The sequence below is a fragment of the Sceloporus occidentalis genome, unplaced genomic scaffold, assembly GCF_023333645.1.
Source record: "Sceloporus occidentalis isolate IW3139 unplaced genomic scaffold, rSceOcc1.0.p SCAF_63, whole genome shotgun sequence".
NCBI classification, from domain to species: domain Eukaryota; kingdom Metazoa; phylum Chordata; class Lepidosauria; order Squamata; family Phrynosomatidae; genus Sceloporus; species Sceloporus occidentalis.
The window spans coordinates 162257-177907 of NW_028317043.1; the positions used below are offsets into that span (position 1 = coordinate 162257).

At 36.8% G+C, this 15651-nt stretch overlaps 1 protein-coding gene across 1 annotated transcript in view; it reads right to left on the minus strand.

Moving 5' to 3' along the window:
• LOC149287164 (inactive double-stranded RNA-specific editase B2-like) overlaps positions 1–15651 on the minus strand; it is a 115873-nt gene that overhangs the window by 82443 nt on the left and 17779 nt on the right. The window contains exon 2 of the mRNA XM_089493175.1: positions 8243–8329. Within this exon, the coding sequence (XP_089349301.1) occupies positions 8243–8329 (87 nt within the window). The remainder of the gene's footprint in view (positions 1–8242; positions 8330–15651) is intronic.

Below are 15651 nucleotides of genomic sequence, written 5' to 3' on the forward strand. Positions count from 1 at the left end.
ACATAATTAGGTTTAACACTTATTCATCTTATTTACAAAATATGCACTTGACAACTGAGTTTTAGCGAACATGGAACAATTTCCTTAGCGCAACGAACAATACAAAAAGCCAATTTGTTTATATTGGATATTGGGCCATTAATATCATCGGATGGAGGTTGGGGTAGGTGGGGGAGGCCAGATATAAGGTGGTGCTCGCCTAAAATTATATCACTTATATCACTTTGATGACCTGTTTATTAATAGCACTGGACTGTGCAAAGAGGTCTATTAAGACTTGAAGAAAGGGATTCACAGTAAGAGCAATAAAGACGTGGAATTCACTATCCACAGAGACTGTACTATGTACTATCTGGCACACTAAGCAAATGCCCAGTGGGCCACTGGTCATCGGCACCCTATAGTCACTTGATCTGCACTCCAGCGGCAGATCGGGTGCACATCTCCAGGCGTCAGTCGCACCTACGTCATCAGGTCCTAAAGTGCCAGGGCCCCCTCGTGATCACCAGTCCGGCCCTGGTTGAACCCGATGGACCCGTGTCTTTTTTTACCTAAGTTACTGTTACAAAGGGCCAAGGATTCGGCACAACCAAGTAACAAGTAGGCACATGTTTTATACAAAGTAGGGGTTATTTGGCAAACACTCATATTTTAGTGTCAATAAAAACCCTCCTTAATTCCAGTTTATTTTCGATATTTATTTTTTGTGGTAAATTTGGGAACATTTTTAGTGTTTGCCTTGATGAGTTTTACACAGCCAGGGACACTTTAGGGTTTTTTCTGGTTTGCAAATACAAATAAAGGTAAAATGAGAAACAAAGTGATAAAGTGTCCCTGGGAGACTATGATATTTGTGTGCTGACCTTATACGTCTTTTAATCATCACAAAACACACAGAAGGCCACATGGCGACTGATTCTACAAGAGATGCGGCTTTATTTTAAATTGAATTCTTCTGCCTTGACATCCATTTATATGATCTTTATAGTTATTCTAAATTTAGGTGTGAGCCATTAGCCATTAACGGAATATCAAGTCAGGTGAAACACCGACCTCGCTTGCCACCACGTAGTCAGACTGTTCAGGTCAAGGCTTTGAAATTCCGAGTGTGATCTGTAAGAAAAAAGTGGCCCTAATAGCAGAGACTGAATAGCTAAATTATTGTATCCGACGAACTGAAAAAATAACATTAAAGGGAGTTAGTAACAGGGAAGCATGGATTTGCATATCTCCATCTCTCCGTTGGGTAAATGGGGGTTTGGTGGAAGGTACTGGAACCTGACAATGAGTGGAAAGTCCGGTCAAACGCATGGCACCTGCTCACGAACCAGAGTTGAAACTTAACGCCATTTACCATTTCCAATTTATAAACTAACATGCTTAAAAGGTCTGATAAAAACTGCATTGAATAACTTGTAACTTCGTTAACGAGAGAAGAGTGATATAGTCATATCAGCCCAAGAGAAAATGCAGTCTTAAGTCGACTTTTTATTGGGTCAACAGAGAATAAAGATATAAAGTTCCATATGCTTTGGAGATCTCAGAGGTCTTTTCCTCAGTCGGAGTCATTCATGTATTTTACGTGAGCTGCAGAAAACATTCTTACTTGTTTCTTAAAATTCCTATCTAAGTGAGTTGAGTTTTATCATCCCCCTAATGCGTTTCATTCATCAGGGCGGCATTAAATAAAAATACATTTGTGATATATATATATATTTTTTTTTTAAATAGTCAGCAGTTTTTAGATACTTTTTCAATCCAGTAGCTATATCCTGGTATGAAAAAGACAAATTAAGGAAAAGCAGCTCGAGTGCATGCTGGGAAATAAAACCTAAGCATACAGAATGGTCAAAGAATGCTGTTAAAAACTTAAAATGGACCCGTCACAGACTTTACCATCATAATATCATACCCACCCAAAATTTCAGGGACAGTATAGAATTTTGTGACATTAACAAGTACTAAACTGTATATACAGTTATAAAAGTATCATATAAATATATATATTATATATATATTATATATCAATATTATCTTTTATTTACATAGGGCCAATATATATATATATATAATATATATATTATATATGAATATTATAATATTATTATATTTTATTTAGGGTCTGACAAAACTAGAATTGAAAGACAACCGGTCCACTCTAAATGTTTTATTTACAAAAATGCTAAATGCGGTATATAGGTATTAATATGCTGTATTGATGTAACGTTTCAACCATATGACAACCCCCTTTAAATTGTCTATAAAGCAGACCATAGTATATGCTCAACGGTTTTTGATTAAGATAGCTTTATGTTGTGCGAAATACGTTCAGGAGAAAGTCTTTGTAATTTGCAATATGCTACAGTGTGTGGCTCTTTTTCTTCCATAATATGTTTTTTTTTCTTCCACAGACTCAATTATCATGCATAATGATACCGAGAGAAGCAAGCAGAGAGACAAAGAAAACTCTTACAATTTAGCAGGGTCCATAAAGATAATCATTTAGCCTTGATTATTGTGCGTGAATCACAAGCACAATTAAGTAAGATATTTAAAGGGATGATGTATGTATTTGCAATCAAAATTATGTTTCATTGTTACATGTGTGCAATATTTTGTTGTTGTTTTCTTCTGTATTAACTAACTGATTAATAGAAATCTACAAGAGAGAAAAAAGAGGGGGTGACAGAAGAAAGGGAGTAAAAGAAGAAAGAGGGAGAGAAAGAGAGAGAGAGAGCGAGAGAGAGAGAGAAAAGAAAGGAAAGGGATAAATGAAAAAGAGGGAGAGAAGGGAAAAACAGGGAGAGAAAAAAATTTATAGAGAAAAAAGGGATAGAGAGATAGACAGATAAGAAAGGAGGAGAGAAGAAAGAAGAAAAAAGTAAATGCCATTTTAATGAAGGGTATATACACAATAGGTAGTTAAGAGGGACTGTCGCCCTGTCACCTTTGGGGCAACTGTGGCTATATTTTTTATTTTTTTTAAAGAATGCATATTAAAGTACTCATAAGGTATAATAAAATACATTCTTCCCTACTGGGGCCATCAGTAAGATAGATATGTTTTAGTAACATGTTTGATATAATCTTTATACGTAACTTCCTCTGTGTTATTTGCCCAGATCCCCTCCTGTCTGTTTCCCTGAACCTAATCCTTCTTGCCTCCTGCATAATAGCAAAAGTACTTTGCTTTCTTAACACTAACAACTTTTCATCTACATCTTCCATCACTGCATGTTATTATCATTATGGATTTAGTGCAAATGTAAACGGTCACACTTCTATCAAGAAGCAGCATTTTAATTAAAAAAATCTATTTATGCAAAATGCAATATTCGCCAAACATACTTTAAATTTCATCTGCTATGCAACATGTTCCGTTCTTCATTGTCGAGGAACCTGCTCAACTCATATCTCATTTTCTTCACATCTGTGTTGACTTATCATGCATGGAAGAGTTAAATGGGTTTGTGTGATCATTTTGCTCTTCTAAGAACCATTATGCATCGCTAACAATGACAATACCTATATCTCTTGGTCGAGAGGGCTCTGAAAATCTAGTCATCCGATTCTCTATGCTACATTTGAAGAGATAATATTGGTTTTCTTGAAGGTTACCCTGCTTTCTGACACTCGAAACTTCTAAAAACAAAAGCAACTGCTTTTACAAACGTGTATCTGCATATTATTAATTACCTTATTATAAACTAATTGTTGTTTCCCATTTAATGGCACATAAAAAAAACATACATCCCATAGAGTTTGCCCAATTTTCTTGCTATACAAGAGCTTGTTTGGTTACTGGTCAAACAACCCCTCAAGCATAAAAGAAGTCAACGTTCTTAAGTCCTACTTTGTCAGGAACCGTGCCAGCATATCCATATTAAACCACTGGGCAAGTCTCCCTTATTATATGGCTCCAGAATTACACAATTACTGGTATTAATAGGTTTTTCATTTTAGAACCTTCCTTTGTATCTTTATTATTTTATCTTTCCTTTTTTTAATATTGATATTTTTAAAAACTTTTCAACAGAACATCACTGGAGTTCAGTTGATTGAAAAATGGCGTGGGGCACATTTTTAGAGTACGCCATATCAATTTCAGAAATGCACAGAAGGGTCGGTCCCATCTTCTGCCTGACAAAATAACAATAACCTGAAAAAATGCACAATTTTTACAAGCTAAATAATATGTCTGGGAGTGTGTCTGCGTAGCAGGGCCACATTGATTAGTGAAGTCCCCATCAGCAACAAGGGCTCCACCAGAGATGGTCCTTACGTGGGTCACTGTTGGTCCATGGGACCCAGGAGGCCCATTTGACAGTTGCGTCAATTTGCTGCCTCAAGACATGTTCTTTCGCGATAGATTCAACGCGAAAGAGAAGCATTTCTGCCCTTTCTCTGCAAACCTATCTGCATTTTTATGGCCTCTTATTGCACTTCTTGTGGAAGTGCAGCGGGAGGAGTGGCGTACTTAGGGAGGGGTAGAGGACAGTCCCCCAGTTACCACTCAGGGAGTGCCACACTGGCACACAGGGGTGGTTTTACCCCCCAGGATAGCGGGGTCAGGTAACACAAGGTTACGAGACCCCATGGTTAAACACGAGGCTGCTCAAAGCAGGAGGGAACACTGTGGTTGAGGTAAGGGGGTGAGTGTGTGAGCATGACTGAACATGTGTGTGAGCATGGATGTGTAAGTGTAAATATGTTATGGATATGTTGGAAACACAGGGCCCAACAGTGCCATGAAGACTTTTTTTTTTTTTTTTTTTTTTTAGGTAAGGAGAGACAATTAAGTAATTTTACATAATTTTAAATTTGTTTGTAGAGTAGATAGGTAGATAATGTCCTTTCTTTAGATCATGTATTCATCTGCAGGTGTAAAAATGGCATCTGAGAACAAAACTTTCCAATGATACTTGAAGTTGAAGTTCTACCTTCTCCTGTAAGCTGTTGAGTTGGTAAACCAAAGTAGTGACATCATAAACCAACACCTGAGTCCAAACCATAATTTGCAGAAGACCTATGCCAACCAACTCTCCGGCTTTAGGATCAGAACAATGGGCCCTTTAACACCAGCAGATATGGGTTGCCCAATTTTTATAGTATATGAGATTTGTACTACTATGGGGATACTAATTTGACTAAATGGTCATGGACATCTGATTGCAAGCTGAAGGCCAACATCATTTAAGTGACACTTTTACTTATTGACCTATGGATCTGTGTACTCAGATATTTGAATAATTGATTAAAGTAATTTTAATTAAAATAATGAAACAATTCAGTTTGTACACATATTTTTTGTGGCACATATTTTACCATTAAATAAATAACACATTTATAGGCATCAACTTGCAACATTCTAGTTTTTGCTTGACAGATGATTTATTTTTTGATGCCTGTTGTGTCTGTCATTATTGCAGGGAAGAATCATTCACGTAATAAAAAAAAATGAAGAAATGGAATGAAAAAAAAATAAAAAACTAAAATAAGCCACTGAAGAGATTGCAGAAGCATGCATTTCCAGACCATTAATAGCACAGTACGGCTACCAGATCAGGAAAGGGGATTACTGTTTCAATGTTCTGAGAGTAGATATGACTAGGATCTCAATTCGGAGAAGTCTTACTGTTGCATCAGAGTAAAATAATATAAAAAGATTTCATAAAATAGGAAATTATTTGACAGCTGTAATAAATCACTTCAAACTAGACCCGAAACATTCTTTGGAAAGCTTTTTTATATATTGAAAGCCATTTTATTCTTCCTATAGGATTTAGACTAAACCTAATCTGCGCCTGAGGTTAAGTTTTAGTTTTATGTAATTTTTGGAAAATAAATATATGTTTTTTTAGCAGTGATTTAGATAAATGAATACAGCATGTGGATTTCAATGCAAGCTCAACAAGTGACAGCTTTGCTAATTACCCTGATGAAATATCTCAATTAAGAAACAGCAGGGTAATTGGGGTGAGCTTGGATTTGACTGACTTGTGTCTTTTTTTTTTATATAATGACTTAATAATGCGGCCTTTTCAAAACCCAAAGAATTCTATGGTAATTCTATGGACTTCTACTGTGGTGTAAAGAAGTGTTATAACTTCTTATGAGCTCATTTGGATCCCCAGACTAATTGTTTTAGTTTATCTATGATACTTTAAATTTTATTTACAAAATATCAATGCCGTAAAAAAGAACATATATCCCGCTTTTACATTTATGCATTCCAGAATATAAACCTAATCCATACAATAAATAAGGATGTTGGTCTGGTCACTTCCACTTCACCTCTATCACCAAATCCTTTTATCTTCATCACAGATGAGAATTTCACAATCTACCCAACATCCACCCAACATACCAAGCTCACTGCAATGAAGTACACCGAGCCATCTTCATTTACTAGGGTATAATGTAAATGTTTTATTTGCGTTAAAGTATTTCACAATTTTTGAACCACACTGAGATCACACACAAAAGATACTCGGGATACAAATTATCCTCCTGCCCCAATAAATTAAAAAAAATAATAATAATAATAACAGGGGTATTGGCGGCACTTTTCCAAATATGTGACATAAAAAGTGACAAATCCTTATCTCAAATATTTTCTCTTCTAAAAGTCAAGGTCTCTGAGTGCAAGTATATCTGTGAAACGCATTTAGCATCTCTCTTTTGAGAAGTAAACATTGTTAACATCACTGTAGGGGACGTGCTTTCCAAATGTAGAGAAAAACTTCACAAAAAATAAACACTTAAGGTGTACAAGAGCTGTAGAGACAAGTGAGATATAGATGTATAGAGCCTTCAGCAAGACGCGCAGAAGAGTATTGTCTAATATTAGAGCAAAGGCAGTGGGAAGGTTAAACTAAAAATAAAATGGAATATGAGGAGAAATGGGACTTTACCTGAAGGGTGTAAAGGCAACACAAGCAGGAGAAGATAAGCCTCTGCAGTATGTCAAACCGTGGGAACTTTCCAAATGAACTACCAACCAAGTATCCCTATTTATGAGGGGTAGTCTTGTTTTAAGGCCAAAATAGCCCATCCTCTCTTTCTGCCCTTTATCCTACTTTCTTAGAATGTGTGCATAGAGCCTGGGGGTTTCACCGGGGGGTCACGTGACCTCGATACATTCCTGTCTCCCTATGCCGGTTCAAAATAGTTTAGAAAGGCCCCTTCCGACCTGGATCAGCTGCCCTTCATAGGTTGATGCCAGGGGAGCTCCCTGCCGGCGACCAAAAAAGAGTCACTCATACGAACCTTTAACTCCTGGAACCTCTATTGGTTGCCGGCACTGAGCTCCTCTGGCATCAACCAAGGGCAGCTGTCCTTCATTGGTTGATTCCGGAGGAGGCCCCTGCCGGTGACCAATAGAGTCGTTCTTACGGAACTTTAACTCCTGGAGCCTTCCCAGGTCAAGTTTCGGCATCAGGAGTTAAAGGTCCATATAAGCGACTCTATTGGTCGCTGGCAGGGAGCTTCTCTGGCATCAAACAATAAAAGGCAGCCGCCATTTATTGGTTGATGCCAGAGGAGGCCCCTGTGTACTCTCTTTAACTCCTGACGCCAAAAACTTGGCCTGGGAAGGCTCCAGGAGTTAAATGTCCGTAAGAGAAACTCTATTGGTCCCCGGCAGGGGCCTCCTCCAGAATCAACCAGTCGCTCTTATGGACTTTTCAAATCCTGGTGCAAAATCTGCTGCATAGTTACACGAAGAACGTACATGAATATTCGCCCGAAAAGAACATGAAGAACATGAAAATTTTGGCCGGCGCACAAGTCTAGTCGAAACATGTATTTATATAAGCAAATAGGACTGAAGGAGGAGAGGTAGGACAGTGTAGGTTCACTGGTTGTTCACAATTTAAGACTCAAAACCAAAATGGCGCACTTAAATAGTAAATAAATCAAAAGGCAAATATGCTTCACATATATGGGAACTTTTCAGGGTAGGTTATCTGGAACGCTCCATCTTGTCCAGGAAACCCCCTTAGAAACATTTCTAGCTTTCAAATTATTATTTTTACCTTGAAGATGAAAGGAGCAGCAACCAAACAGGAAAATATTTTTAAATATAGGTTTTCATTTGTTTTCATTAATATGTCTTTCAAGCTGCCCCAAAATGGAATAGATGAAGTTAATGACACATAAAGACAAATCAAAGACACTTGGGTTTGAGGTCAATGTAACAACATATTTTTACATCCAAATAAATTTTGAAATTATGACTTACTTAAATTATCTTCATCATCCACACTGCCAGATCCAGGATTTATATATTTGAAAGGAACAATCAATGTTGACAGCATGCTTAGTTTTTCTGGGGAGGAAAAAAACATTTACAAAATATTAAATTCCAAATTTTTTTAAAAAAAACAAACACATTTTCTTTTAATTTCACTTTTATTGCCATGATTCTAAAAATATCAGGTAATTTGGGAATTTGTTTTTAATATCTTGATTTTACATGCAAAATCTTAGCTCATTAAGAAACCCTATGGCTCTGATCACCGTAAGAGCACTGATCATAAACACGTTGCAAGAACAATTATATATTATATCATTTCATTACATAATGTATATTTTCTCAATCAGATTATGAAAAATTGCGTGGACCATTTTAGAAAAAAATCAAAGCATTTTAGTCTAGAAATATATAGCCGAAAAGCACAAAAGAAAGACATTTGAATGATACTGGGTCTTTTAAACTGCTGCCCACAGCACTTAATGAAGCAGAAAAAGAAGCTCTTCACGCAGGACTGTATGTTACTGCAACAAGGGGAGATAAATTTAGGACGCTCCAGTCATACTGGGGATTGGGTAAGGTCACAAAATGAATAATGGAGCTTCATGCCAGCAACTCTGTCACAGACAGAGGACTCGTGAACTTCCACAAATGGCTATTTCGGAATGAAATTGATGCTGACGGAGTCGCCAAGCTCATAAGATCTTTCTCTGTGTGTGTTGTGGAGTCAAAGAAAGGATCGTTGACAAGAATGGAATCCTTTGTTCGCGTTTACTGTAACACATTAGATTACTTTACTGAGAGGGTGGTAGATAAGTAACACCGCCTAGAAGAAGCAGTAGATGCTTATACAGTAAAGGAATCGAAGAATAGTTGGGATCGGCATTTGTCTAATCCTGAAGACGAGACCAAGGACTGACCGAGGTCTGACTCTTTGAAGCAGTTAAAACAGGAAGCCTAGATGGACCAAATTGTTCTTGTCTGATGACCTTTTGTTACTATATTGCTTCTATGAAAAGGCCAAATGTGCCTTTAATTTTGCCCATTGACTTTATATTTTACTTAAATTTTAAAAAGAATAAGTAATTTTGATACAAAATTATGATATACAAGGCCGGAGAAGTTAATGTCCTACCTTAGTTCTATTGTTATGTATGTACATACCTGGGAACTCTGCAGAATTTCCCTGGAGAACTCCGGCAGAAGCACCGCGAATCCTCTGGGTCGCGGGAGCGGGGTCTTTACACACCCCACTTCCCGCCCATTTCTCCCTTTAAAAGGGGGTGTTTCCCACAATGTCAGAGGGATCCCCCACTGTCCTGGCCGCGTCCCGCAAGGGTAGGCTACACATAGCCAGAGCCTACAAGTTCCCAGGTACGTGTATACAACGTGATACATGACACGAAAAGCCTCTAGTAACTAGCAAACGCCTCAGATTTCATTATTCAGAATTTATGGCTTCATTTGTGTACCAATAAATATATTCCTCGTGAATTTCATTGAAAGGAGTGGTACGTAATATATACATTTTATGTCCCCGAAAGCTCAATTGAATAACAATGGGGGGGGCATACCCCAGGAGATCTATCAACTTAATGAAAAAAAATTAATAATTTCACGTCTCAGGGTAAAATAAAGGGCCAGCGTCTCATAAAATAACCTCTAGGGGCATTATCCACTTACCCTTGGATTTGAATTCTTCCCCCGTATTTTTTAACCGGTATAATCAATCGATTGTAATTGTAATGTTATTGTCAATTTTGCATTTTTTTTAAATTGTCTTAAAAAATGTGTAAAATATTTTCATTGTCCCCTAATGTAACGGTGCAAAGGAATCTCTGTATAAATACATTTAATGTCATGTAACAGAAGGGGCAATATCCAAACGATGATCAGAGCTCTCTAGGCCACCAGGCTAACCCAGAACATGAGAGACTACATACTTACCGATACAGCATGTGGCTATACACGGATCCAGTCAATGGCCACACATACGTCATTTGGCAGCCTCTGGTCTTAAAGAGCCAGGGTCACTTAATCAAGCCCTTGTAGACACAATTGAATAGGCAGGATAGGATGTCTCGGGGTTGGGCATTACTTCTAAAATAAAGTTGATAAAACTAGGGGATCTGTTCCTTATACTTCATCTAAACATCAATGGAAATTAGGGCATTTTATTTTTTTTAAACTAAAGATACAGAAAAATAAATAAAATTTTAAAAATAAAATATATATGTATATATAATAAAATAAATGAAGTGTGCATATACGTACTAAGTTTTTAATTCATTCCAGACAACTATTTAGCATTTTGTTATCACGCACTATTAATAATTATGTCGGAAATTGATCATTTTGAACAAACAACGACGATTAGGCAGATGGCCATCGACAATTTGCCAAACTAAAATTAGCCATGTTTTACAGAATCGTTTTGCATCTTATACTCTAATTACTATTCACCAGCATTTCATTCCTTAGAACTGTTGAAAATTAATATATTGCCAGTTACACAATAGAACTGTGATAATTGCTCATCAAGGCTGACACTTAGGAAGAAATAAATTCAATGGAGGAGAAGCAATGAGCTTTTTCAAATTCAGGTAGGGGTTTACGAACAAAGTTTTCAATGAATATTTTATTTCAAAGTTATAGAGTTACAAGTGAAACTGGGACAGGACTTAATTCTATTAAGTTCACCCTTCTGAAGATATTCCTAATAGCACGGATTCAGCTACAGGGGAACAAAAAACTTATTATAAGCGAATGTCAATTGTCCTGGATCTGCTGCTATTGAAATCAAAGCCCACATCCCACCCATGTAGGCTTTCCATGCCAAAAAATTTATATACTCCACAACTGTAAGTTTTATCTTTAAATCTGTGCCCAGGTACATGCTATATAAGCTATGTATAAGTATGGTACAGACATGGAGAAGGCTGGTAAAATTCAGTCTTGAGGGAAAGTCGATTGAACTGGCCTAGTAATATTTGGTCAACATCATGTCGGATGTGCACGATCCAGTCCAGCCTGGGATATATGAACCCACATTCATATGCCCTGGAAACAAGCAATATGGATTTCCATTGGCAATAAAAACAAAATTAAAAAAACAAACTCTTTAATTAATTTACTTATTGAATCAAGTTTGTCTTCTAAACTCATTAATGAATACTCCAACAGGCAATTCTTGGCCCACTTCAAACTAGTAAAGAGTAGGAAAATTTTTAGATTAAGGAAACCAGTCATGGAAGTGAAAAGTGGCCATGGCACTTTAAGGCCTGTGGTCGTTAAATTGCGTAGTTTAAGTTTTAATGTCCTCACAGCATGGGGCCATGCCTGTCCAGTTGGCGACCAAACAATGGAAGACCTGATCTGCTGCTGGAGCAGAAGTATAAGTATGGGGTGCAATTGGTCACCCATTGGTGCCCAATGTGCCAGATGGCCGGTTCGGGACCGACCAGTGCGTAGTTTAGACAAAAGTCCATCGCAAATACTGTTATTGTCTATGCCTGAACCTTGTAGTCTACTCCAAGAGACTTTGGGGTGAAAGGAAGGATCACTAGGATCGCTTTCCATCAATGAAAATTCAACGTGAACTTTTTTAGACATGTTTGGTATCGGCCGTTGGCGAGTCTTCATGAAGAACTGTTAATAGAGTTAAATATCGGAATTACCGCAAAGGTGTGCTAAATTAAAGCCTCCCCCAGCATACAGTGTCTTACTATCGAATCTATGCGGAACAAAAGATGAGATTTTCAGAATCTTGTGTAAGCGACGGCAAAAATCAATAAAGCAAACAAAAATAACTGGAAAGTCGAATCGTGAGCCTCTTGTTATACGAACTTTAAACCAAATACTTCTCTGAAATCTAATAACAAGAGTAAATGATAATAGTTTAATAAAGAGCCCCGTGTATCTTGCATTTTTTTTCCCCGCTCTGATCCGCTGTGTTATTTGGTCTTTTTGAAAGAAATATGATAGAATTTTATTACCAGCCTAACAATATGAATGTACACAGCTCTTTATAATGACGGAGTTTAGCAGCTGTACTCCATAGTTACAACATAAATGGCCCACTCAGCTCTGCTCAAATAAAAGGCCATTTTCCAAAATGAAAACCCATTACATTGTGAAATATTACATTTTTTATTACTTCTTAAAAACAGCAAAGTGAGTAATAGGGTAGAATGCTGCTTCTGGATATTTCATACGAGAAAGGCTGCGTGTGTGTTATTCGCTGTTACTTTTTACTAAAATCGATTTGAAATCAAGTTCAGCCTAGTCAAATTAGATCAAAAATATTTAATTTGGTCTGAACAATGTTCTCTTTCTTCTGACACGTAGCCTACAGACAAGAGAGAAAAAAAAATACAATCCGATACCTTGCCTTATTATACGTTTATGTGCAACTTTGTAAGAATAATACCATAAAATGGATTTTCCAAGTGATCTGCTTCTATTCCGAGTAGAAAACACAGATTACACAAGAATTCGATTTTATGAGTCCGTTTCAAGCTCATAGAAATGAATATTGTATAATCCTATTCAATCCATTTTTTTTTTTTTGCCTGTTCTAACATATATATATATATCTTTGAAGAGTGAAAATAAATGAAATCAGTATTCCCTCCCGGAGCGGCACAAATTATATTTATTTCACTTTTTGTTGTTTTGCGATGCAGTCAGTGGGTTTCTCTGATGTTTTTTTTTTTCTTTTTAAAAAAAGGTAGCATCCAAGCAATATTATTTTAAGAGAAAAATTAAGTTGTATGTTCATGTAAAAGGCACTAGTTCTGCTGAAAGGTAAATGCCAAATATATATATATTTTTTTACATCTATCACGAGTAAAAGGAAGACAAGATTAATTTAAACAAAATCTGTCATTTTCTAAGCCCAAGATACAAAGTCTAATGATGTCCCCATGCCATATGATGTCCCTATATATATATATATATATATATATATATATACATACATACATATATACACACACACACAGAGAAAATAATAAGGACTTTGGAGGTGGGGCATAGATTTAAAAAATGACGTTATTGCCATATATGGGCAAGAATAATACAGAACTGGATAGGTCATATGATGCTCAGGATTTGAAATTAACATGTCATTTTTTCAGCACCCTCCCAGACCAAAATTAAACATTTAGCTCTTTCATATTTAATCAGTTTATAAATAGAAATTTCATCACCATAATTAATTGTGAAAACAAGGTGTTTTAATAAGATTTTTTTTCGAGACTTCTTTCCTCACACAGCCCACAAAGTTATATGTACACGTAACTAAATCTGTGGCAAGCCAAAGAGCTTGCTAAAATAATGGAAAATAATGAAACATAAAAGAATAACACTAAACATAATTAATAGGATATTAATGTACACATTCCAGTTTTTATTGTTACATGGAAGATCTGACAGTTCAACTGGTCACATATGTGTTGGTAAGATTTTATGACAGATGTAGGATTATGTTTTTTGGGGAAAAAAATAGAAAAAATATTAATAATATTCTAAAAAAATATTTGGAAAATTGAAACAATTCTTTAATTTGTTCCATGGAAAAATGCTGTTTCCACCCAGTGTTTCCTCGGCCAATTACTGTATCTCTTTCTAGGATTTCTTCTGGGTTTTATAATAATTCCCTTTATGATTTTCCGGTTTCTATATAAAAAAAGAACATTCAAACTGTTCTGCTGCTCTATAAGAATAGTATGCTAACATCAACACAGCAGACATATAAAGTATAAAACGAAGAAGTAATTAAATCTTCCCACAGGATAGTTTGATTTTTCTTACAATTTAAATTTACATTGTAAATGTGACACGAAACCATGAATTACTTGTATTTCAGCACGTGGAAGATGCTGTTTGCGAAAAGCCTTTCCCGTGTTTATTATTGTATATCCCTTGTGAACACAATTTAATTATCTGTAATTAAACCTCCTGGTGCTATCTCTCTTACTGAGAGGGCACGCTTTTAGTGGCGTTCGCTGGGAAAACCATATAAAGTGACATTAGCAACACTCAAATTGGTGTATTAAACTTAACGTGTAACCTCTGTCTCTAAATGTTCCTGTTGGGAATATTTCCCGAGCAGAAACAATGCTAATCAAGTGATCATACGCCCTGTGCATGTACAGTAATACTGGTTATTTATCATCTAAAGTGTGCATGCAAAGAGTAAAACTGTGTAAATATATATATATACCGTATATACATACACACACACACACACTATATGGACAAAAGTATTGGGACACCTGACCATTACACCAACAGGGACATCACATTCTAAATACATAGACATTAATATGTATTTGGTTCCCCCTTTGTCCCCTTCAGCATACCAAGAAATTTTTGTGACATTCAACTCTGGGGGAACAGTTTGAGGAAAGCCCTTTTCTACTCCCAGCACATAAAGCAAGGTCCATAAAGACACGGTTGGATGAGTTTGGGGTGGAAGAACTTGACCGGCCGGACAGAGCCCTGACCTCAACCCCATCCAACACCTTTGGGATCAACTGGAAGGAGATTGTGAGCCGGGCCTTCTCGTCCAACAAATACTCGATGTATTTGGAGTGCGATGTCTTAAAAGTCCCGGTTGGTGAAATGGTCAGGTGTCCCAATACTTTTGTCCATATAGTGTATAAATACATTAATAATGAACCGAAATAGTGCAATATCTTTGGGTAGTTCTAATCGCAAACTATTAGAACTATCTAAAGATATTGCACTATTTCGGTTTCATGTCCATCTCTACAGATTTTATGAAGAAATAAAAGATATTGTCAACTTTAACCCCTGAGGAGCTTTTCGTATTACTTTCGTTTGTGAGTGCATCCACTCTACAGTTTTTATACACACTATTTTACTGTACTACACTATTGTGTGTTATTTTTTTCCCTTTTATGCACATGCGCCCCAATACCGTTGGTTTTTGAGTTGTTGAACATTTGAGGAAGTGTTTTGTTGGGCAGCAGCAGCACAGATATTGGGAAGTATTTGTTTTCTAGTATTTTTTCACGTGTATTGGTGTTTATTTTCAATTGTTTGGTCACCTCTGCAACATTGCAAAGCGGGTCACCTCCTCGAACACACTTAGGGCGTCAGCAGAGCAGAAACGCTAAATTGTGACTGTCCTGTGCGATTGGGGCAGATGGGAGGTATACTGATTCAGTAGTAAGTCCAGTGTCAAGGAAAGCTGAAATTTGTTCTTCGCGCAGTAACAAATACTAGCACAGAAGCATCCTTTATCCGGGTCCGCTGGATCCACGTCAGTGGACTGAAAATTCCGTAGCAAGTGTGGTAGAATGGACTCTGACGCTATAAATGATACACCCAACATTGCAGGTGTCCACAATGGGGACATCGGTGTTGGG